The sequence below is a fragment of the Zingiber officinale genome, chromosome 4A, assembly GCF_018446385.1.
Source record: "Zingiber officinale cultivar Zhangliang chromosome 4A, Zo_v1.1, whole genome shotgun sequence".
Taxonomy (NCBI): Eukaryota; Viridiplantae; Streptophyta; class Magnoliopsida; order Zingiberales; family Zingiberaceae; genus Zingiber; species Zingiber officinale.
Window position 1 is genome coordinate 56,765,730 of NC_055992.1, and position 24,692 is coordinate 56,790,421.

General features: G+C 36.3%; 2 protein-coding genes across 2 annotated transcripts; one reads left to right on the plus strand and one right to left on the minus strand.

The window, feature by feature from the left end:
* Nucleotides 1-3,316: 3,316 nt before the first annotated feature.
* LOC121972404 (probable protein S-acyltransferase 22) lies at nt 3,317-24,248 on the plus strand. Its single transcript, XM_042524077.1, has 5 exons — nt 3,317-3,401; nt 3,623-3,751; nt 3,848-3,928; nt 4,266-4,395; nt 24,193-24,248. Exons 1-5 carry the CDS (start codon nt 3,381-3,383, stop codon nt 24,246-24,248), a joined length of 417 nt encoding a protein of 138 aa, XP_042380011.1. The 5' UTR covers nt 3,317-3,380.
* On the minus strand, nt 24,087-24,692 carry LOC121973307 (indole-3-acetic acid-induced protein ARG2-like). Its single transcript, XM_042524819.1, has 2 exons — nt 24,577-24,692; nt 24,087-24,480 (listed from the first exon to the last, which is right to left on the minus strand). The coding sequence occupies exons 1-2, from the start codon at nt 24,633-24,635 to the stop codon at nt 24,267-24,269; spliced, it is 273 nt and encodes a 90-aa protein (XP_042380753.1). The 5' UTR covers nt 24,636-24,692; the 3' UTR covers nt 24,087-24,266.

Genomic DNA, 24,692 nt, shown 5'->3' on the forward strand with positions numbered 1-24,692 from the left:
GAAGGAAGAAGTTTGAACGAAAAAAATCAAAACCTACTTTGTCAACAAGTGTCCCAAGAGCATTACATATGTTATATTGTTACAGTAAGCATGCTCTAGATGGAGGAAAATGTATATCAATGTGCTTAGATAATGAAGTGTTTGATGAAGATTGTGAACTTTTTCTTGACCTTGAGGACATCAATTCTTTGTATCATTTGGAGGCAATTTCAGGAAATTTGATCGTTGCCTACATATGGTAAGTAAGTTTATTTAAGCAATTTCAGCAACTTTTTCATCACATGTTTGCTTCCCAATTTTAGCAACTTATTATGGTTTATTGTTACAATTTCACCAACTTATTATGAGTGATCATTATTTTTTAATCCACATGATTGTTTTGTTAGTAAATTTTATTATTTAGTATCTAAATATTATTTTCTCGGTTGCAACTGCATTGCTTTACTTATGCTGGGAAATTACTGCATTGCTTTATGTTTGCTGGGAAATTCTAATATCTAGCAAGACAGAAAATCCCTGATTTGAACTGCAAGAAGTTTACTAATATTGTTGTGTGAACAAGTTTACTCTTGAAAAATTCAACTTCTAGTAATTTTCTCATACCATGTTATTCTCATTAAGTTAATAGTTCATCATTTCTATTGAGAGGTTTAATAATATCAATTGATGTGGTACACTTTACATAAATATAGCTCATTCATTTTCAACCGGCCCTTAATGTTTGCCTTCTGCCATTTGTTCTTCTAGACAGGAAGTACTTTGCTCATATCTTTTTTCTTGTATATTTTTAAGTATCTTAAATGTGCTTGTCCTCAAGAAATAAAAGAATTTGCATGTATACATTTCTGGTATGTTTAATATGCAAGACTGTTCATAGTAAGTTCTCATGTATGGATGTTACTATCATCAGCCATAACTTAGTGTTATGAGTGATCATTATTTTTTCCAACTTATTATGAGTGTTTTGTATCTAAATTTTATTATTTAGTATCTAAATATTTTTTTCTTTGCAATGATAGGTGTCTGTATAAAAAGATGGTGAAAGATACCAAGACAAAGAAATTCAGATTTATGAATCCTCACAAACTCCCATATCTGGCAAAAACGGCACAAGACAAATCAGTTAAGCTTGAAACCCTGAATCAAAGGGCAACTCTTTTAGCAGATAAGCTGACAAGTGCATCAACAGATCAACTAGTGTTAGTGCCATGTAATGTCGGGTAAGCAAGAAGTAAAACATCACTTTCAATTGCTTCCTTTCGATAATTTATTCAATTTTATGATCTAATCCTATGTATTTGCCTAGTTTCCATTGGAATCTTAGTGTTATTGAACCTTACAAGGATGCTATTTACCTGCTGGATTCCCTAAGTTGCCGCATTCGCGATGATGATTCAAAATACGTAATGGAAATGTGAGTTCAGATTTCTTTTAGTAAATATTTATTATAATAAAAATCTTATTTAACAAATATTCTTAACGTATGAAGGGCCTTAAAATTGTTTAATTCAACCAAGGAAGGAAAGGTAGGAAAAATGTTAAGTGGGAAGTAGTTAAGGTATGTGTACTTTTGTTTAACATATATTGTAATGTGTATAATTTTCATTAACAATTTGACTCTAATTACTATATATAGGCTCCTCAACAACCGGATGCGAAACAATGTGGTTTTTTTGTGATGCGCTTTATGAGAGAAATTATTGAAGAAGTTGAGACTATTGAGAGAGATTCGCTGCAATCAATAGTAACATTATTTAGCTTATCTCAAATTATTTGACATAAACTATTTAAAATTGCAAAGTGATCAGTGTTGATTATTTTTTCCATTAACATAAATTGTGTATGCTCACAGTTCACAAAAAAAGGGTACTCTCGTGAACAAATTGATGAGGTTCGGTCCGAGTTGGCGGAGTGCATACAAGATCATATTTATGAATAGGTATGGAATGATAGTTGCCATAATTCTATTTAGATTTAAGTTCATGGAATGGTGGTTTTTTTTGGTGGAATCATAGTTAATGCCAATTTTTTTGATGCAGTGCATAGTTACCAGATCGACCTTGAGCAGTTGACCCCAAAGAAAAGTTGTCACTGAAGTTTAAAAACTTGTGAAAATTTTTAGTGAATGATGATGTTTTGTGAATGATGATGTTTTGGAAAAATTGTCACTTAGGTGAAAGGATGTTTTCTGGATTAATATGCAAGTACAAAGCACTGTATTATATGTTATTCTGTAAAGTTCTGTCAGTGTAAATTATCTAGTTTCTTTATCTAGCTTTTGTTCCACTATTGGGTTTGTTTTTCTAATAATTACTCGTGCAGCAAAATACTGAGCAAGAAGCTATAGATCTTATAATCAGGTAAAGTAGAAAAAGTTAACTACTTCATTATGCTTTCATCTTAGTATTTGTATATTTGATTTGTCTTCTTTGAACCAGCTTCAAGTCAAAAAGCCAGATCCTCTAGTCATCTTCGTATCTTTGATCTAAAAAGCTTCTGAAACAAGTCATCTTCTCCAAGCATATATATTGGCCATGTTAAGTGACACTGCTCGTGAGGGGATGCAGTGGGTTTCAATTGGCAATGAGGTGACATAGTAGGTTTCAACCGACAAAGAGGAACACTTCAGTTTTGTTATTTTTCGTGTGCCAGTTGGCAGATGGAATGAATTTTTTTTCCCTGTGCCAACCAGCATGGACAAAATTTAAAACTTCGAGGCTTCTAAAGTTGTTGGTCTCTTCCTGATCAATACTTTTAATCTTCCATCTTAACTAAGGTAATATTTCTTCGCCATTTCGTGTTCTGATGTTTGGATTGCTATGGATGGAGAAGTTGTGCAATAATTCAGAGTGATGCCACCGTTGGGATTCGAGGTGATAAGTTGCAAATTTCTAGGCTAACCAAAACAATGTGGGTGCTTCTCATGTGGTGTGGTAGGATGTCTTAAAAAGAATAGGACAGTAAGATGAGTAATTTACTTTTTTTGATTGCTTGATCAGATGGCCTTTGGACAAATGCATAACCATAAAAGATGGATAATTCAGAATATTGGTTATTAGGGAGAAAGGTGATAGAGATCTCATTTACGATGAGCCACACAATCTTTTCAAGAAAAATAAAGTTCTTATGTGCTTTATATTAACTTGGTTTTTCTCTAATGATTTCTATCTGTTTGTATTGCAGGTTCTAAAATATAGTAAGCATTGTAGAGTCTGTGACAAATGCGTTGATGGCTTTGATCATCATTGCAGGGTGAGGGTTTTCTCCATTCACAACCTTATATGTTTTGTTATCTTGTAGTAATATGCAGTATTCATCTTTCCTTGTAGTGGATCAATAACTGCATAGGAAGAAAAAATTACAAAAGGTTCTTCATCCTCATGGTGTTTGCTCTTCTCTTGGTAAGCACAAATATTTCCTACCATTCCAATAGTTGTATTCATTAATCATAGTGATTGACACTATTTTCTTAGTGTAGATTTATCATCTGTGTGCATCAACTTAGAAGATACTATTTTCTTAGTACGTGAAGGACCTGATACATAGAATGCATTTTATGTCAGGTCCTTTTCATTCTGATTGACTATTGATTGGTCTCCATGCTTTGTGCACCTTGGGCCAGCTTATTCTGCAGTGGGCTGTTGGGATGCTTGTGCTGATACTGTGTTTTGTTGAGAGAAGGAGATTTTCTGCTGAAATTGTTTCAAAGCTGGGTAGTAGCTTTTCCTTGGCACCCTTTATCATTGTGGTGGTGAGTACTCAGAAGAGAAAATGAATGAAAATCACACATCATAATGAGGATTTTTCAAGGTTCTGATACTAATTTGATAATGTCTCTATAATGCAGGCTGTGTGCACTTTATTAGCCATGGTTGCTACTCTTCCAGTTGCACAACTTTTCTTCTTCCATATTCTTTTAATAAAAAAGGTACACTACTTTCATATTTCTACTTGTGACACAGCAAACACTACCAGTTACACAGCTCCTACATTTATATAAAACAAACCTATGTATCCGGTCAAATATCTCTATTTCAAGGAATATATCTTTTATATTTTCAAATTCTTTGCATTCATCCATACACTGAGCATTACTGAAACTTATTATCCAACTGAACTATTACAGCTTGTTATTTAACTGATAGATTTTCCATAGTGGAAAACAAATAGTAGAATTTGAACGATATGGTGTTGTTTATTCATCAATTCTGGAGAAAATTGACACTTTAACTAGCTCATGCTACTCTACATGGATGCGCTTACAGGGAATCAGCACCTATGATTACATTATTGCTTTGAGGGAGCAAGATCAGGAGCAGGAGCAACTTGCTGTTGGTGGGCAGCAAAGTCCGCAAATGTCCCAAGTGAGCTCTTTTACTGGACTAAGCAGCACCAGTCCGCAAATGTCCGCAAATGTCGTTGTCTTTTACTTGTATGATACAAATTTAATTTGTGGATCAATATGTATACATTTTGTTTGTATAATATAAAGTTTTATTTATTTGTTAAATAGTCTTATTATAAAAATGATTGTGGTTGTGGATATTCAATTATATGTAAATTTTGAGTATTTTTTATAATTTTTGCTATTTAGAAAAACACTATTTTTTATAAATTTAAAAAGACAACGTTTTTAAGTAATAAAAGACAACGCTTAAAAAATAATGTCTTTGAGACCAACCACAACGCTTTTAAAGCGTTGTCTTTGATATGTGCATTTTTACAACAACATCTTTAACAACGCTTTTTAAGAACGAATAGACAACGCTTAAAAAGCGTTGTCTTTGTGACCAACCACAACGCTTTTAAAGCGTTGTCTTTGATATGTGCATTTTTACAACAGCATCTATAACAACGCTTTTTAAGAACGAAAAGACAACGCTTAAAAAGCGTTGTCTTTGTGACCAACCACAACGCTTTTAAAGCGTTGTCTTTGATATGACTTTCTACAACACCATCTACAACATCACTTTTTAAGTACATACGACAACGCCAAAAAAGCGTTGTTGTTTAGCTTTTTTCTTGTAGTGATGCCAAATCACAAATGAGGTGGCATTTGGTCAAGTCAAACTTGACCCTTCATCTTCCCTCTCAAGTCAAGTCAAACTTGACCCATTTATCTCCCATGGTTGATCAAATCTAACCTTTGATTCAAGTCAATTTAAATTTAATGAATCTCTATTCATTGAATTAAATTAATTTAATGACTCATAATCTAAATTAGACTCATTCAACACATGAATCAAATTGAGTCCAACTCAATTAATCTAATTTGGATTACTCTTAATCCAATTTGGTTCATCACATGAACCTAATCTCTTGATTCATCATATGAACCTATTCTCCATCTAATTTCCCTTTGTGTGTGACCCTATAGGTTCTTATAACGTTGGCAATGCTCCTAAACCTATTAGAAGCATAAATAATGAGCGGTATCTAGCAACACATCATTACTACCCAAGTTACAAGAATGTTGAGATCCAACATCACCTTTGTGACTACTAATTGTGACTCTCACAATATGTGACAATATTCTTCTATCCTTGATATCTAGATTGATCAATTGAGGCATAGACCGTGTCATCCTCTAATCAATCTATATCTTGAACTTCAAGTAGACTCACTCTAAACAAATGAGCTCAATATATCATATTGACTCATTTGGGCATGACCATACACTTAGTGGTCTCACTCTATCAAGAATCATGATGTCTCTCCCGTCATATAGGAGGGATAGATCTCATCTACATCACTCACATCCCTCCGTATAATTTGTTACATACCCAGTAATCACCTTTATAGTCCACCCAATTACGGGTGACGTTTGACGAAGCCAAAGTATGCAACTCCTTATGTACGGAACCATGGTGACTTCAGGTCCAGGGACTGATAGTCATACTAATAGTCACATGAGAAAGTATGTAACACTCATATAACGATCCATGATACTTTCTCATGGCGGGTCATTCAGTATACATTCTCTAATGCATACCCATGTGTCAACTTGATATCTCCATATCCATGACTTGTGAGATCAAGTCATCGAGTTGACCTACATGTTAGTCTCATCGCATTAACATTGTCCTTGAATGCTAATACTTGACTAGGAATGATTAAGAGTAGTGTTCTCTATATCATCTCACTATCAATTCAACCAATTGATTGATATATATAAGAACCTTCTACTCAAGGACGCTATTATACTTAGTTATTTGACATCAATACAAGTAAGTATAATAACCATAAAGAAATGTCTTTATAAGTATATAGGAATATGATACATCAAGTCCATACAACAATCATCATATGATTGGATTTAGGGCTCTAACTAACACATTTACTAAATTCTACCCCACGATGGTGTATCGGAATACTTCCCCTGCTAGTAACCAAGTCTGTCATTAACTGAAAAAGTAATTTAGAGAGTCCGGGTTTTAGTAAAGTACCTCCTGTCACAAAATCTCCCCCGAGTATACTTCTTTAGATTACGTAGGTCACTTGTGTAGCGTATGATTAGGGGAAGCCCATTAGATCAAGTGATAGACTTATCCATACATAAAATCGCCCTCCCTTAGAAAGTTACATTCCATATAGAAAAATAGTTACCTTAAATACTCAACTTCAAACAAGTATCATAAAGGCATATTGACCTATATAGGAACGTACACTCAAAAGAGACAACAATTATGCATTTGATCAACGAAAATTCAAGTTCACGCACAATCCCAATATATACACACAATAATATATCTAACTCAGAAATAAGATCTACGCATGCAGAAATACAATCTAGATAGATAAATTCATGCTCATAAGGAAAAGCCTACTATCTAACATTTCATCGAATAGAACAAGTGTCATACAAGTTTCATCAAATAAGGAAGTTAACAATTCAATAGAGTTTACAACATTCCACACATTACAATTACCTCTTACATGCTAGAACAATAAGAAACTACTCCATAATGAGAATATCTACAATCCAAGAGCACAAATACATAGAATTTCAAGACCCCTAAAGAAAGGGGAAGAAAAACTTATCCTTGGAATCTAGTGAAGCCCCTGGACGAAGATCTTAGATTGTCAATGAGGATGGAGTAGCAGGACGACCTCGGATCACCCAGATGATGCCTCTAAGTGTAAGGATCTGACCTAGACAGTCCCCTCTCGCCTTCCAAACTTCCTCCCTTGTGGTGGAGATGAGGTGCCCCTCTTATAGAGGTGAGGCACAGGGTGGCCGTGCCTTTAGGCACAGCTAATCCATTACTTGGGTGTCTGGCTGTGCCATCTAGCACGGTCAGAGCTAACTTGGCTCTGGTTCTGGGCCCCTAGTCGTACCATATGGCACGGCTAAAGCAGAGCTTACTCTTCTTCTTCCTTCTTGGTCATGCTATTTAGCACGACCGTACTTTCGAATCTTCATTCTGGATGTATAGTCGTGCCTCAAGGCACGGCTAGGTCCAATTCTGCTCTGGAAGTTGGCACGGGCAAGCTCATGGTCGTGCCTTTTTGGCACTACCAGTTCTTTAAAACTAAGGATTTTATAACTTTTGGAGGCATGATCGTGCCTCAAGGCACGACCAAACCCAACTCTGCTCTGGAAGTAGGCACGACCTCCCCTTTTCTTACATTGTTTCTTCTTCCTAGTCGTGCCATTCGGCACGACCTGTCTTCATTTGCTTCCTTGGTCGTGCCATTGGGCATAGCTACCTTTTGGAACTTGACTTGGGCATTCCACTCTTTCTCTTTCCTTACCACAGGGAAGAGATCTTCTTCAAGTGATCTTCTTTTGTATCCTTAAATCTTTTCCCGCTCCAAACTGCTTCTGAAAATGAAAACAAACACCGAACATATATCTGGACGAAAAGTAGTAATTGCCCTGAAATGAGATAAAAAAGAGTGCAAAAGTATACATCATAGTCAAATGAATATAGAAAAATATGCGTTAAATGATATAAAATAACATATATAATCTATGCACATTGTTACATTACTGGAAATAGTGGAGGCAGTCTGTAGTTTTTCTCTCACACGATCTTTCAAAGCTTTATTTACCCTCTCCAGATCCATAACCAATTGGCCAAAGTGTAATCTTGAAGCATAGAACTGGATAGAATAACTAAAGAGTTATAGTTCATAAAAGTTATTGAAGAAAACTTAGTCATAAAGTTACTGCAGTAGCGTTTCGGTTGTGTTCTTCAGCACACTTTGAAATTATAGTTCCTTGCTCTTGTTTGTGTGCTTGCACCCATGACTCAACTAATGATCATCTAAGTATCCCATAAGGTAAGGGAGAAGTAGTGTCCACTCCTTGTTGGGATGGTAACCCAAGGGATTGCTTGAAAAGACATGAAGAGCTAGTTGAAGGTGCAGGCCCAAAAGGAAGAGAAAGAGGGAGCTCGGGTGATTGTGAATGAACAGGAGTTGGTGAGATGGGTAAAGATGTTGATGTTTGACCAGATGGCCCAAGACTTTGTTCGGGTATTGATCCTTCAGACCATCGACTAGCCAATTGCCTATTGGGAGTTCACTTGGAGCGCGGAATAGTCGAAGGAATGATTAAGGTTGGTGTTGAAATTGGCTGAGTAGGTGTAGGAGTTGGCATTGTCTCGATGGCCCTGATAATTGAAGGGATCACATGAGACATAAGTATAAGAACGCTTGGTTGCATCATAGAAAGTGTAAGACGAGAATAACTATATTTTTGAGACCCGAGTTCTTTACCTCGGGCAAAAGAAATCTCGGCCAGAGCAAGAGAAGACTGTTGGGAGATGGGTTGTTCAGGCATATATGGGTCTGAAGCCTCCTCTCGGGGCCTTTTGCGCTGGATAACCAAGGACATATCTGATTCCGAGGAATTGGAAGACTGCTCTCGAGAGGGTTCAGCCGGAGGAAGTGAACCAACAGACGTAGAGGTTTGTTCAAATTGATGTTCTTTCAGTAAATCTTCCGCTAACCTGTTTAGCACTGCTCTTGTTAGCTGAGTGTTCCTGTATAGGAAGGCTAGGATAACGACCTCCGCTACAAAAATAAGTGAAGGTTAGAAGCTGCTATAACAAATGGTAGGAAAATTACAACTGGTTAATTACAAGAAAGATAGAGATTTTTGCTCACCAAAAGTGGCACTTAGCTCTAAGTTGACCAAAGTGAGCCCGAAAATATATAATAGGCCCTCTATCGTCAAGGTGAGTAAATTGCACTTTACACCCTTTAACTTTTCTAGGGGTTCACATAGAGTTGGATCTGCAGAAATATTACCTAAATTAGGGAGAGAGAGAAGATCTTGTTGCCAGGCCACAGGGTAAGGTGAAGAAGGTGAGAGACGTATGAAAAAATATTTATTTATCCATTCTTCCTCAGTTGGGACTCGGTTAAACAAAATTACTTTAGAGCGAGCCTAAAACATGAATAAATCATTCGCTACTTGGTGAGGGCAAAAATAGTAGTGGAATAGACGAGGAGATAAGGGGGCATTAAGTAAACGAAAGATGATAATAGTACCACTCAAAAGGTTAAGGGATTGGGGAATAAGTTGGTGTAGCGGGATGTTGAAGTAGCAGCTGACATCAACAAAGAAAGGATGTAATGGAAAACAGAATCCTAATACAACTTGTTCCCTAAAGATGGTGATGCTCTTTGGGGGAGGACGATGAGGACGGTCTTCCGGAGTTGGAATGACTATATAGGAAGGAATGTCATAGTTAATATGAGGTCATATGCATCGTCAAGGGTGAAAGCGGAAGAGCATTATGCATACCATGTTGGGGCAATTTCCCTAGGTCAAGTTTGACCAGTTTGATTAAGCTTGAGTTGAGTCAAACTTGAGTCAGGATTTGAGTTTTGATGTTTGACAATATAAGGAGATTGCTGGAGCAATCGTCCGGTTGTGGAGATGGACAAATGATTGACCAGGTTGATGAGAATACAAGTCAAGTAGGTCAGGGATAACAGGAGATTTGACTGGGTAAGTCCTTACTGGAGGTTAGGCCTATGAAATTCTAACTGGAGCTTAGGTAGTGGTGGAAGTCCTAACTGGAGGTTAGGCAAAGGAGAAAGTCCTGATGAGGAACCAAACATTTGGAAAGTCCAAGTGTAATCTTGGCAAGGGAGAATGTCCTGGTGAGGAGCCAGACAATTGGGAAGTCCAAGTGTGATCTTGGCACAGGTTGTAAGTCCAAGCATGTGGTCTTGGCAAGGTAAGTCCAAGTGTGATCTTGGCAAAGGAGAAAGTCCTGGTGAGGAGTCAGGCAATTGGAAAGTCCAAGTGTAATCTTGGCAAAGGTTGTAAGTCCAAGCATGTGGTCTTGGCAAGATAAGTCCAAGTGTGATCTTGGCAAAGAAGAAAGTCCTAGTGAGGAGTCAGGCAATTGGAAAGTCCAAGTGTGATCTTGGCAAAGGTTGTAAGTCCAAGCATGTGGTCTTGGCAAGAAAAGTCCTAGTGTGATTTGGCAAGGAGAACTCGACAACTAGGATGAGGCCGAAGGAAGCTCCTGAAGGCAAGGCATGAAGGATGGGAGATATCTGAGGGACGCAAGGCTGATGGAGGAGGCTAGAAGGCTAGTTCGAGGTTGGTCGGGTATGGCCGGATGCTAGGCATGATCTATCAACAGATCATGGATTGACCGGATGGGTTTTAAGGGGCTTTGGACTTGATTGGGCAAGTCCACAAGAGCTGGATCGATCAACCGATCAATTGGCTCATGCCCAATCGATCGGTTGATCGATTGGGAGAGCACCCGCGACAAAGGCTTCTCCCAATCGATCCATGGATCGATTGGTAGTCTTTGCCGATTGCACAAAAAGCCTCCCAATCGATCGGCTGATTGATTGGGAGGTTGGATTTTTGTGCGATATCACTGGAAATCGCACGAAACACATTGAATCGATTGGGCAATCGATTCAGAGAATTTTCAAAGAGCACAGAGGCGCTCTGGATCGATCGGTCGATCGATCCAAAGCCTCCCCAATCGATTAGGAGCAATCCAATCGATTGAGATTCGACCATTGGCGCAGATAAAGCCATTGGCGTGTGATTTCTTCGGTAGAAACTTCATTCCTTTCTACACGAGCTTGTAAGGGCGATTTTCACAGCTTCTCCACAGCTCTCCCCGCCAGTCTTGAAGATTCTTGGAGGCACGTCCAAGTCAAGAGGCGAGTTACAACAACAAGAAGAAGCTATGGTTAGGGTTTATTCTACAAATCTTGTAAGATTTCTCTTGTATTTGCTTCTCTTTATATTCTTGTTGTATTGTGAGCTTGTAAGTCTTCTCCGCCTTCGGTCGTTACCGTAAAGGAGGGTTTTCATAGTGGAGGGTGTGTGAGTGTGTGGATTCTTCGACTAGTCACCTCTTCTTGAGGTGGATACCAAGTAAATCTACGTGTTAGCGTTATAGTGTGTTGTTTCTTGTATTTTCCGTTGCACATCATCACAAGACGAAGCAACGACAAGCACGAGATCGCGACGAGCTATTCACCCCCCCCACCTCTAACTACATTTCGGTCCCAACAAGTGATAGAAGAGCGAGGTCGCTCTTCTACGGACTAATCGCCAAGAGAGCAAGAAGCTAGAGGAATAAGAAGATGGATTTGGAAGGACCACTCGGATCCGGATTCCACCTCCGTACGATAAAGAAGATTTTAATTCATGGAGGAATCGGTTGGAGACTTAGTTCCAAATGGATTGGAACTAATGGGTGGTCTTGGAAGACCCGTTTGAAGCTCCAATGGATAAGAAGGGTAAACACCTCCAACCTCGACATTGGACCGAGGAACAAAAGGAGCAAGCGGAGGCGGATAAGGAGGTAACAAAAGTGTTGTTGAATTTATTACCTTCTAATATCCTTTTGAGTGTAGGTGAATGCACAAGTGCATGTGATCTTTGGAAGAAGATCATTGCTTATTATGAGCATCCTACACAACTTCAAGGAGTTGAGGAGCCCAAGGAGAATGGCTCATTGGTCCAAGAGGAGGACCAATTGAATGTTGACACGAGTGCAACATTCGAGGAAGAAAAAGAAGAGGAGAAGGAAGATGAGGAGAGATCTTCTACATCCTCAAGAGAGGAAGAGATGAAAGTATCCATATCCTCAAGAGAAGAAGAAAAAGAAGAAGATGATGCCACCTCTACAACACAAGATAAATCAAATGGAGGATTGAGTGTTACCCCTACAAGCAAAGGTATAGAAATTTACATTGTAAATAATAAAAATCATATCATTTGTTTTGAGTATAGGGAGCATGGGCACTACAAGAGTAAGTATCCCAAATTGGCCAAGAAGAATGGTCAAGTAGCACCCAAGGGCAAGGAGAAATCCAAGGAGATCGCTCCCACAACAATGAAGAATAAGGAACACATTGTGTATTTCTTGTGTAATCAAAATGGACATTATCGAAGGCAATGTCCAAAGGGGAAGAAGTCGGTCAAGATCAAAGGAGGAAGCACAAGTCTAGGGGGAGCTTCCAAGGTAAAAACCAAGGTATCATTTAATGGACCTATTCTTTTGACACATGATAAGAAGCATGCTAGAAATAATTCTTATCATTTTAATGCTAATTATCATGAAAGTAATAAGCATGATGGCACTAAGGGTAAATATATTCCTCCTCGTGCTAGATTTATCACACCTAAGGTTAGGAAGGTAGATAATTACTTAGGCAATAACTCTAAGGTTTATGGATATATGCCTAAAAATAGAAATGCTCAAGGACTCAATGAAAAATCAAAATCTAAGGATTTATGGAGTGAAAATCAAATCTTGAGGACAAGACTTGATAATTTAGAAAGGACCCTAGCAAGAATGGAAAACATACTTAGGGGTCAAAATGAGCAAAATCTAGGGAGAACTAGGCAAGAGACATTCAATAGACATAGAGGTTTGGGATACAAACCCAAGGCCAAGAAGAGTGAGACTCAATACCATAGGGTTCCATATAGCTATGGGGCCAACCCTAGGTTTAGAAGTCAAATCAAAAATACTAGGGAAGAAATCCCTAAAAGTACTTTTGGCAAGATCAATGTGACTAAGGCTCCAAAAAGGTCAAACAAAGTCACAAAGAATGTCACAAGGGAAGTTATCCCTAGAGTTGATCTAGTAGAAGTGACCAAGGCTTCTAAGAAGCCTAGAAAGGTCCTTAGGAAGGTATCTAGGGAAGTTATCTCTAGTGAATACCTAGAGCACCCAAGGAACACCAATAGGTTTTGGGTTCCTAGGAGCATATTCTCTATATCCTAGATTGGTTTAGAGAGTGTCAACTCTAATTGGAAGGGTAGTTAACCCAGCCTTGTTAAAGTTGACACTTGAGAGCATTTTCAAGGTTATTGTTAACCTTTGAAAATGAAAAGGATTATTGGATTACTCTTTGAAAGAGTAAAATGTGTCAAAAGTTGAGAAGTTGAATCTAATTTAAATTAACACACTTGAGAGAAGCAAAAGAAATGCCAAATTGGGAATTTGGCATTTTCTTATGGAATTAAGGGAAATGTAAACCTTAATCCAAATTGTTACCCTTAGAAAGAGTAACATGTGCCAAAACCTAAGAAAATTGGATTTAATTTAACTTGGCACAATTGGGAAAATATAAGAAATGTCAAGTTGGGATTTTGACATTTTCTTAGAAGGTTAAAGGTGAATCTAAGCCTTAATTTGATTTCATTTACTCTTTGGAGGAAAAAAATGTGTCAAGTTTTAAGGAATTGAACTTGAATTTAAATTGGCACAAATGCAAAAAAGAAATACCAAGTTGGAAATGTAGTATTCTATTGAGGGGTTAAGAGAAAATTTAAACCTTAATCAAATTAATTACTCTGTGGAAGAGTAAGTTGTGTCAAACCTTGAGGAATCACATCAAAGGTAAGTTGGCAGACTTGGAGAAAGGATAAGAAATGTCTAGTTGAGATATTAGTATGTTCTTAAGGGATTAAGAGCAAAATTAAGTCTAAATCTAAATGTTTGATCCTTAAAGAGAGTAATATATGTCAAACAAATATTTGAGGACTGAATTCTTAATCTCAATTGGCACAAATAGAAAAGGGGGTAAAAGAAATGTTAAGTTGGGTTTTGGCATTCCTTCAAGAGATAAGCAATTTATGCTTAATGTTAAGGTTATAGCTAAGGTTTAAGGATACTTAGATAGATTATCTAGGTATACTCTATTTATGCTAAAATGCCATGTTTTATTGCCTATCATACGTCATGACATCATGCCTTGCATTCATTTTTATTATGAAAAACACAAAAATATCATGTCATGTCATACATACATCATGTAGCTATAGCTTGATTTTCTTTTGAAAATTATCTCTTTTTGATGTATGTCATAATATCATGCATTATTTTAATTTCCTTGTTATTAAGGACACATGACATCTATTATAAATGGTAAATATCCCAACAAGTGGGATGACACCAAGTGATATCCTAGGTGGATGATCACAAGTTTCATAATGCCTAGATAGTTATGCATGATCCCTTAGTTTAGGGCAAAAAAAAAATATACATCTCACAAAGAACCATAAGGTGACTTATATGTGTTTTAGTATACATTAGATGCAAGTGAGATGTTAGGATGATGAACAAAACTCAAGATGTTGATTTAGTGCATCTTGTTGAGTTTTAGGTTCATCAAAACACATAGTTATGTGTTTTCCAATCATTGGGAAAGCTAATGTGCAAGTCATGTGCATTGAGCCCAAAGAACATGATTGGATATTGGTTTTGAAAATGATTTCAAAATGTTTTTGAAAAACTTTGGTGAAGACTATCTTTTGATAGTAATCATCATTGGAAAGTTAGACACAAACTAGGAGAAAACATTAAAGTTTTCAAGAGTTTTCAAATTTGTGTCAATCTTTGAAAATAGGAAGTATTTTCATAGAAAACTATTTTTCCTTGATAAAGTATACCCTAAATAATGTCTACATTAGTTTTCATGATTTTTAGAATTTTGTAGAATTTTTGGAGAGTTTCTGAAATTCACAAAAAGTAAATTTCAGAATTTCAGCATTCCAATCGATCACCCGATCGATTGGATGGGCTTAATCGATCGGGTGATCGATTGAAAGCGGTTCTCTCGCAAACAAAAGCTTGCTGGATCGATCCACCAATCAATCCAAGCAGCGTGAATCGATCCATTGATCGATTGTCACGCTGATTATGGCTGAAAAAGTCTGTTTTCAGTGATTTAAGTCATTCTTTGTCTAGGTAACCATTCCTAACCCTTTGGAATACATTTGTATACATTTAGGGGGAGTTTTCATGATGAAAACAATTATGGATTGGTTAAGAAAAACCAAAGTGAAGTTTAGGATAAGGTTTAGCTTCAATTCTGAATTTTGGAACCTTAAAACTTCAAGTTTTGGTTTTCAAGGGTCATTAACTATTCCTAATCCTTTGGAATACGTTTGTACACACTTAGGGGAGTTTTCTTGATGAAAACAAGTATGGATTGGTTAACGTAGACTTAGGTGAAGTTTAGGGTGAGGTTTAGCTTCTTTATTGTATTTTGAACCTCCAAACTTCTAGTTTTGGTTTCCTGACTATTTAGGAACTCCAAATCATTGTTGGTGCAATGATGGAAGTTTACCATATTTTTAGAGGGAGTTACTCTTTGAAAATATAAAAATCTTTTCAAAGACCTTAGAAGGTGGGTTAAACCTTTGTGTTGGATAATACTCAGGGTCGAGTATTGGGAACAATGGAAGATTAGTTATCTTCGTTGTTAGGATGATAAATGCTCTCGGATGAGCATTGAGAAGAAGATTACTACTCAAGGGAGAGCATTGGGTTAATGAAGGGGATCGGACCTTCATTGGTAAAGCCAAAAATGCTCTTGGATGAGCATTGAGAAGACGATTACTACTCAAGGGGGAGCATTGAATACAATGAATGAGAATTTCATTGGGAAGTTAATGCATGCTCTGGGATGAGCATTGTGAAGTAAAGTAGAGCTCAAGGGGGAGCTTTGGCGGCAATGAAGAATATGAGGTCTTCATTGTAGAGATGTTAACAACATGTGAGATTGTAAACAACGTACAGTTAACTCTTATAGAGAAGAGTTTATTTTCAGTTTTTAATGTGTGACAAAGGGGGAGAATTGGAGGTTAAGTTAGGCCTTCATCCTAAGAACGGGGAGCTTACCCTCTAGGAAAGGGAGAGAATGAAGGAAACTTTTATTTATACTTTGTCATGGAGTTAAGGCTATGAGATTTATCCTTGTTATGAAGAATGGTGTTAAAGTTATGGGATTTAGCCTTTATATAAAGAAGGAGTTAAGGCTATGGGATTTAGCCTTGTGATAAGGAAAAAGTTAAGACTATGGGATTTAGCCTAACTTAGAGGTATTGCCAAACATCAAAAAGGGGAAGATTGTTAGGACAATTCCCCTAGGTCAAGTTTGACCAGTTTGACTAAGCTTGAGTTGAATCAAGCTTAAGTCAGGATTTGAGTTTTGATATTTGACAATATAAGGAGATTGCTGGAGCAATCGTCCGGTTGTGGAGATGGTCAAATGGTTGACCAGGTTGATGAGAATACAAGTCAAGTAGGTCAAGGATGACAAGAGACTTGACTGGGTAAATCCTAACTGAAGGTTAGGCATCTGAAATCCTAACTGGAGCTTAGACAGTGGTGGAAGTCCTAACTGGAGGTTAAGCAAAGGAGAAAGTCCTGGTGAGGAGCTAGGCATTTGGAAAGTCCAAGTGTAATCTTGGCAAGGGAGAAAGTCCTGGTGAGGAGCCAGGCAATTAGAAAGTCCAAGTGTGATTTTGGCACAGGTTATAAGTCCAAGCATGTGGTCTTGGCAAGGTAAGTCCAAGTGTGATCTTGGCAAAGGAGAAAGTCCTGGTGAGGAGTCAAGCAATTGGAAAGTCCAAGTGTGATCTTGGCAAAGGTTGTAAGTCCAAGCATGTGGTCTTGGCAAGATAAGTCCTAGTGTGATTTGGCAAGGAGAACTCGACAACTAGGATGAGGCCGAAGGAAGCTCCTGAAGGCAAGGCGTGAAAGATGGGAGATATCTGAGGGACGCAAGGCTGATGGAGGAGGCTAGAAGGATAGTTTGAGATTGGTTGGTTATGGTCGGATGCTAGGCATGATGTATCAACAGGTCATGGATTAACCGAATGGGTTTTAGGGGGCTTTGGACTTGATTGGGCAAGTCCACATGAGCTAGATCGATCAACCGATCGATTGACTTATGCCCAATCGATCGGTTGATCGATTGGGAGAGCACCCGCGACAAAGGCTTCTCCTAATCGATCCATGGATCGATTGGGAGCCTTTGCCGATCGCCCAGAAAGGCTCCCAATCGATCGGCCGATCGATTGGGAGCCTCCAATGAATTCAATTTTGATCAGTCTTAAATATCTTTTAAATAGCAGTTTGTCATGTTCTAAGGATTCTGGTATAAATCGACATAAACCTGAGCAAAAGTTCGCTTGGCCTTAAGGATCGGACGTCATACTCTGCTCGGCCTTAAAGGTCGGACACCATAATCCGCTCGGCTTATAAGCACTCCTTATTTCTTTCGGTTTATTGCTCTGACGGGATTTATTGCACAAGCTAAAAGGGAAACATCAATTACTATTTGATGTAATTTTAGAATAAAGGTTCTTACTAAAATTAACAAAAACTTAAAGACTAGCATACAGTGAATATCAATACCCAAATCATTAAATTCATAAGTTAATAGAAAATAAGGCAAATCATGAAGGATTGGGATATAGGTAGGGGAGAATTTTGAGTTATTCAATCATAATCTAAGGAACTAGAGGGAGGATCATAAGTTAAGAATCTACTTTCTTTTAATTGTTCCATTACACCTTTTGCTCCAAGTATAAGAACCAAACCCACATTTCTAAATAGAAAACTCAAAAAGAATTTTAGATCTAAATCAAACACACATTTATTAACTATCCTTGGAAAAATACGACTTGGGACCTATACTACATCTTTTTTCTTGAATTAATATGGGTTTTCAACAATTAATAACTTGAAGTGTCACGTGACAAGCTAATGGCCAACACTAATACGCAATTCGCATTATCTAGAACTAACTTTGACGCATATCCACTACTATTCTTCTTCGCCCACTCACCGGAAAGTGTACTAACTTAAGCGTCAGAGGGTCTTGGTAGGGATCCCGTCCCTGGTCTTTGGTCACTAACGTTTTGTCGGATCGTTTGATTGTGTACAGGATTGCAGGAAGGTTCCATTCTAAGCTAAAGAAGTCTTATGTCAGTCAACAAATCATCCACCAGAGCCAACGCGCCATCTCCCTAGCTTTCAGACAGGATCAGACCCCATTTGGAGGAAAAATCTCTACAAATGTGTCATAGTTGAGCATCGAACCGCGGGTGTGAAGATAATAAAATGTTCCCCCACATTTGGAGCCCATCATTCCATAATCCCAACATCTCGTGGTTACACGTCCCATTTAGAGGAAAAATATATACAAATGTGTCATAGTTAGGGATCGAACCATTGGTATTTAAGTGACAACTTAATGCTCTTCCCCTCCACAATAGCCCCGGGGTATGAATATGATAATTAATGTGGCAACAATAAGATTCTTAATAGCAGTAATCAACATGTGAAATAAAATTTTAATATACTTCCTATTTTCTCCTTATGGTATGCTTAATCATGCAAAAGGTAATTAAAAAAGATTAAATAAGAAAACTTCACATAAATCAAAGGTCTAATCATACTTGTTGCTATGGAGAGTTGGTGACACGGCGATAGCGACGCTGGTAGTAATGACGAGCTACAACTATGACGATTAAGATGGGGCCTAAAACTCTCTGTTGCTCAAATCACTATCGGAAGATGGCTAGGCCTAAAGGAGGGCTGGGGAAAGAGGTGGCAGTAATAGCATTGTGGGAGGTGAAAGTGATGGTAGCCATAGCAACATAAGGAGGGACGACGATGAGGCAACAATGGTAACGACTACGACAAAAGATTTGTGGGTGAGAAAAAGTGGTTGGGAAAACATTAGGGTTAGGGAAGATTAAAAAGAAGAAGAAAAGATCATGGCATAGGAGTAGACCTTACTATTGTTCAGAATCGACACTTCAAAACAACTGGTTCGACGATTCCTGACAGGTCGACCCTTAACCTTAACTGTTTAAGACGATTATAGTTTACGATTCAGAACTGTCAGTTCACGGTTTGCCATAGTTCAAAATTATGACATTAAAAAATTTAAAATTTATTTTGAAAAGGGCTTACACTTATTTAAGTTGCATATGTATCCTCTTAGGGTATAGGGGAATAAAAACTCATATAATTCTTTTATAATTTTTTATCCTTTTACATTAGGAAATGACATTGTTACTCAATTCCATTTCTCGTTCCCGTTGTATTTATTCCTTTGGTATCAAAATCTTCAACTTCGTTATCTGAAAGTTACATTCCTTAGTTTCTTTTCTTAACTCTAGTCCAATTATCGAGTAATACTTGAGCTTCCAATAAGTCAAGAGACAAAGTTGATTGTCGTTCGTCTAATATGTTGACATTGACACTAAATGTCTGCTCCACATCAACAATTGATATTAGACAAATTAAAATGTCTTCGGCGATCACAAAGAGGACGGGAAAACTTTAAACTTTTTGTAACCACCACTTTAAGATATTGAAATTTTCTCTATCAGCCAAAAGAAATTATAAAATAATTCTCAAATTTCAATGTGGAACATAGGGATGGCAATTTTCCCTGTGGGTTCGAGAGCCCGCGGGGAAAACCCGAAATAGGGATAGGGATCCCCGATTTTTCGAGGATGGGGCGGGTTTGGAGCGGGTATAGGAATACTATCCCCATCCCCGAACCCGCCCCGAATATTATTATTATTAATATTAATAAATAATAATAAGATTTTTTTTAATGTATTAATAATAATATTATTAATAATATTGATATTAATATTATCATTAATAATAATGATAAAATAATAATAATAATAATTAAATATGGAGATGGGGATTTGATCCTCATGGGTTCGAGTTCGGAGAATATCAGAACCCGAAAAAATGAGAACAGGGTGAGGATGGGGATGACAAATCTGCCCCCGCCCCATTGCCATCCCTAGTGGAACTTGAGGATCCTCGTAGATTTATCGTCTGTTCTTTTAATAAAAGTTGTGTTTTTAAGTTTTAAATTAATACTAGTGTAGTTTGTTGTACTTCAAAAATATTAATTTGTATTTCATATTTTATGTAATATTAATTATAATTATAATATTAAAATAGAATTAAAACATCATAAAACAAAATTAACATCTCTGATAATTTAAATATAAGATCTAAAATAAATATAATTTAATAAATTTTACGAATAAAATAAAAATATTTTGCCCTTTTAATTTTCATGCTTTATTATTAAAATACTCATATAAAATTAATATTATACTAAAAAATTCTCTAAAACTAAATAAGGATAATAACTATCAAAAAATTATTCGATTGCATATGTACAACTAGGAGGGGAAAAATCTACTTGGACTTTTTAATCGCAAGTTTATTAAAACATAAGTTTTTATAATACTGCACCTCTTTTTTTAATTTTTTCTTATAGATATACCACTTTCCTAATTCTAACTAAAACTCATTGATAGCTAAAAAAAATCTAGAATCTATTTGTTTTTTATTTTTTTACATAACATAATCAGGCTCAAAAGAGTGTCAAAGAGATTATGATGTTGGGTTTAAAGTGATATTGATAAGTATATTATCCCCATGAATGACTGTCAAAACTCAATGATGGTTAAATATCTTTTTTAAGTTCTCATTGATAGCTAAAGAAGATATAAAATTAGAGAATTTGAGCATGTTTAAATTTAAGAAAGTGTTATGAAGAGATTGATCTAGATTTAGAGTAAATTCAATTTGTTTTTGTTGAATTTAAGAGATTGGTTTGAGCATTAAAACTAAATTTTTTTCCATGGATTAAAAGGATTTAAAATTAGAGAATTTAACCATGTTTAGAATTATACTACATCTTTTTTCTTGAATTAATATAGGTTTTCAACAATTAATAACTTGAAGTGTCACGTGACAAGCTAATGGTCAACACTAATACGCAATTCGCATTATCTAGAACTTACTTTGACGCATATCCACTACTATTCTTCTTCGCCCACTCACCGGAAAGTGTACTAATTTGAGCGTCAGAGGGCTTTGCTAGGGATCCCTTCCCTGATCTTTGGTCACTAATGTTTTGTCGAATCGTTTGATTGTATATAGGATTGCAGGAAGGTTCCATTCTAAGCTAAAGAAGTCTTATGTCAGTCAACAAATCATCCACCAGAGCCAACGCATCATCTCCCTAGCTTTCAGATAGAATCAGGCCCCATTTGGAGGAAAAATCCCTACAAATGTGTCATAGTTGAGCATCGAACCGCGGGTGTGAAGATAATAAAATGTTGCACCCCAATTTGGAGCTCATCATTCCAGAATCCCAACATCTCGTGGTTACACGTCCCATTTAGAGGAAAAATCTATACAAATGTGTCATAGTTAGGGATCGAACCATGAGTGTTTAAGTGACAAATTGATGCTCTTCCCCTCCACCATAGCCCCGGGGCATGAATATGATAATTAATGTAGCAACAATAAGATTCTTAATATCAGTAATCATCATGTGAAATAAAATTTTAATATACTTCATATTTTCTCCTTATGGTATGCTTAATCATGCACAAAGGTAATTAAAAGAGATTAAGTAAGAAAACTTCACATAAATCAAAGGTCTAATCATACGTGTTGCTATGGAGCGTTGGTGACACGACGATAGCGACGCTAGCAGTAACGACGAGCTATAGTTATGACGATTAAGATGGGGCCCAAAACTCTCTGTTGCTCAAATCACTATCGAAAGGTGGCTAGGCCTAAAGGAGGGCTCGAGAAAGAGGTGGCAATAATAGCATTGTGGGAGGTGAAACCGATGGTAGCCATAGCAACATAAGGAGGGACGACGATGAGGCAACAATGGTAACGACTACGACAAAAGATTTGTGGGTGAGAAAAAGTGGTTGGGAAAACATTAGGGTTAGGGAGGATTAAAAAGAAGAAGAAAAGGTCATGGCATAGGAGTAGACCTTACTATTGTTCAGAATCGATGGTTCGAAACAACCGGTTCGATGATTCTTGACAGGTCGACCCTTAACTTTAACTGCTTAAGATGATTATAATTTATGTTTTAGAACTATCAGTTCACGATTTGCCATAGTTCAAAATTATGACATTAAAAAATTTAAAATTTATTCTGAAAAGGGCTTACAATCTTAAGGTATAGGGGAATAAAAACTCACATAATTCTTTTATAATTTTTTATCCTTTTACATTAGGAAATGACATTGTTACTCAATTCCATTTCTCGTTCCCGTTGTATTTATTCCTTTGATATCAAAATCTTCGACTTCGTTATCTGAAAGTTACATTCCTTAATTTCTTTTCTTAACTCTGGTCTAATTATCGAGTAATACTTGGGCTTCCAATGAATCAAGAAACAAAGTTGATTGTCGTTCGTCTAATATGTTATCATTGACACTAAATGTCTGCTCCACATGAACAATTGATATTAGACAAACTAAAATTTCTTCGGCGATCACAAGGAGGACGGGAAAACTTTAAACCTTCTATAACCACCACTTTAGGATATTAAAATTTTCTCTATCTGCCAAAAGAAATTATAAAATAATTCTCAAATTTCAATGTGGAACTTGAGGATCCTCGTTGATTTGTCGTCCGTTCTTTTAATAAAAGTTATGTTTTTATAAGTTTTAAATTAATATTAGTAGTTTGTTGTATTTTAAAAATATTAATTTGTATTCTATATTTTATGTAATATTAATTTTAAATATAATTTTAAAATAGAATTAAAACATCATAATACAAAATTAACATTTTTGGTAATTTAAATATAAGATCTAAAATAAATATAATTTAATAAATTTTACGAATAAAATAAAAATATTTTGCCCTTTTAATTTTCATGATTTATTATTAATATACTCATAAAATTAATACTATACTAGAAAATTTTCTAAAACTAAATAAGGATAATAAATATCGGAAAATTATTCGATTGCATATGTACCACTAGAAGGGGAAAAAATCTACTTGACTTTTTAATCGAAAGATTTTATAATACTGCACCTCTTTTTTTAATTTTTTTTTATAGATATACCACTTTCCTAATGCTAACTAAAAATCATTGATAGCTTAAAAAAAAAGACTAGAATCAATTTGTTTTTTCTTTTTTACATAATCAGGCTCAAAAGAGTGTCAAAGAGATTATGATGTTGGGTTTAAAGTGATATTGATAAGTATATTATTCCCATGAATGACTGCCAAAACTCATTCATGGTTAAATATCTTTTTTAAGTTCTCATTGATAGCAAAAGAAGATTCTAGATTTGGAGTAAATTCAATTTGTTTTTGTTGAATTTAAGAGGAGATTGATTTGAGCATTAAAAACTAAATTTTTTCCCCATGGATTAAAAGGGTTTAAAATTAGAAAATTTAAGCATGTTTACAATTATAAGATTATCGTGAAAGAGTTGATTAATGTTTTAATTAAATCAGATTTGTTTAGGTTCATTAATGACTTTTAGCTAAATCATTAACAGAAGGGTTAGACTAAGAGAATTTGAATAGTTTCAAACTTAGAAAAATATAAAAAAGAGAGTGATTCAGGTTTAGAATAAATTTAATATATGTAGACTTATAAATGAATTTTGGTTATCAAAATTCATTTATAATTGATTTTTTTGGAAATTATAAAAAATAAAATTTTTAACTTAGGACCATTTGATGTTAATTTAATATAAAGCTAAGATTTTTAAGATAAGTCTGTTAAATAATTAATTTTTTATCTTATTTGATTCAAATAAGATTTTTTTTACTACTTTACACCCTTTAGTGCGTGAATTAAATATTTGTAAAATGATTTTAAAACTATAGTTATATTCCTCTTTTATCTATTAAAAAATAGAAATACAAGCACCAAATTATATAAATAAAAAATTCAATTTATCACCAATAAATTAATGTTAGAAAAAACTGATTAAACTAAAAAAATGGATCCAAATTTTTAATAAGCAAATCTAGTGGAGAAAACATACATAGGATGAAACGCCCTTTTATCAATAAATTAGAAATATAAAAAAAAACGGTGTTTTAATTTTTGGTCTTTTGGCAGAATTGCAAAAGCTCGATTTGAATCAAAGAATGGAACTTGGCAGCGAAGAGGATTGAGTCGGCCAATGGAAAACCTCAAGTTCGCAGCTTGCTCGGCTTCAGCAGCATCTCACGAAGATCCGCCGGATCGATGCCTCCGTGCTCGTTCGCAGGACGATAGTAGCCCGTCACCGGATCCGGAACCCAGGAACGCGCCACCTCCCCATCATCTGTCGCCTTCCCCTTCTTCGCCATCCATTCCCCCCGGAAAAAGGCCTCGCCTTTATTGACAGACGTCGAGCACAACCTCCTGTATCGACACCCGCCACTGTCAGTACCAGAAACACAAATCTACCTATCGATCGACCACTACGCTGATAAGAAGAGGGAGGAGAAGAAGAAGAACCTGGCGGTGAGGAAACAGAGAGAAGCGCGAAGGTTGACAATGGAAAGAGCAGGAGCCATCGCAGCCGCCTTTACAACTCAATCCCTCTCCTCTCTCCCCTCCCAAGTTTACCTTGC

Bases quoted from the DNA above. Each gene is read 5' to 3' on its own strand.
- LOC121972404 (XM_042524077.1), top strand. From the start codon at position 3,381: ATGGTGTTTGCTCTTCTCTTG. The intron at 3,402-3,622 runs GTAAGCACAAAT...ACCTTGGGCCAG, and splicing joins TGGTGTTTGCTCTTCTCTTG to CTTATTCTGCAGTGGGCTGT. The intron at 3,929-4,265 runs GTACACTACTTT...ATGCGCTTACAG, and splicing joins ATATTCTTTTAATAAAAAAG to GGAATCAGCACCTATGATTA.
- LOC121973307 (XM_042524819.1), bottom strand. From the start codon at position 24,635: ATGGCTCCTGCTCTTTCCATTGTCAACCTTCGCGCTTCTCTCTGTTTC. The intron at 24,481-24,576 runs GTTCTTCTTCTT...GTGTCGATACAG, and splicing joins CTCTGTTTCCTCACCGCCAG to GAGGTTGTGCTCGACGTCTG.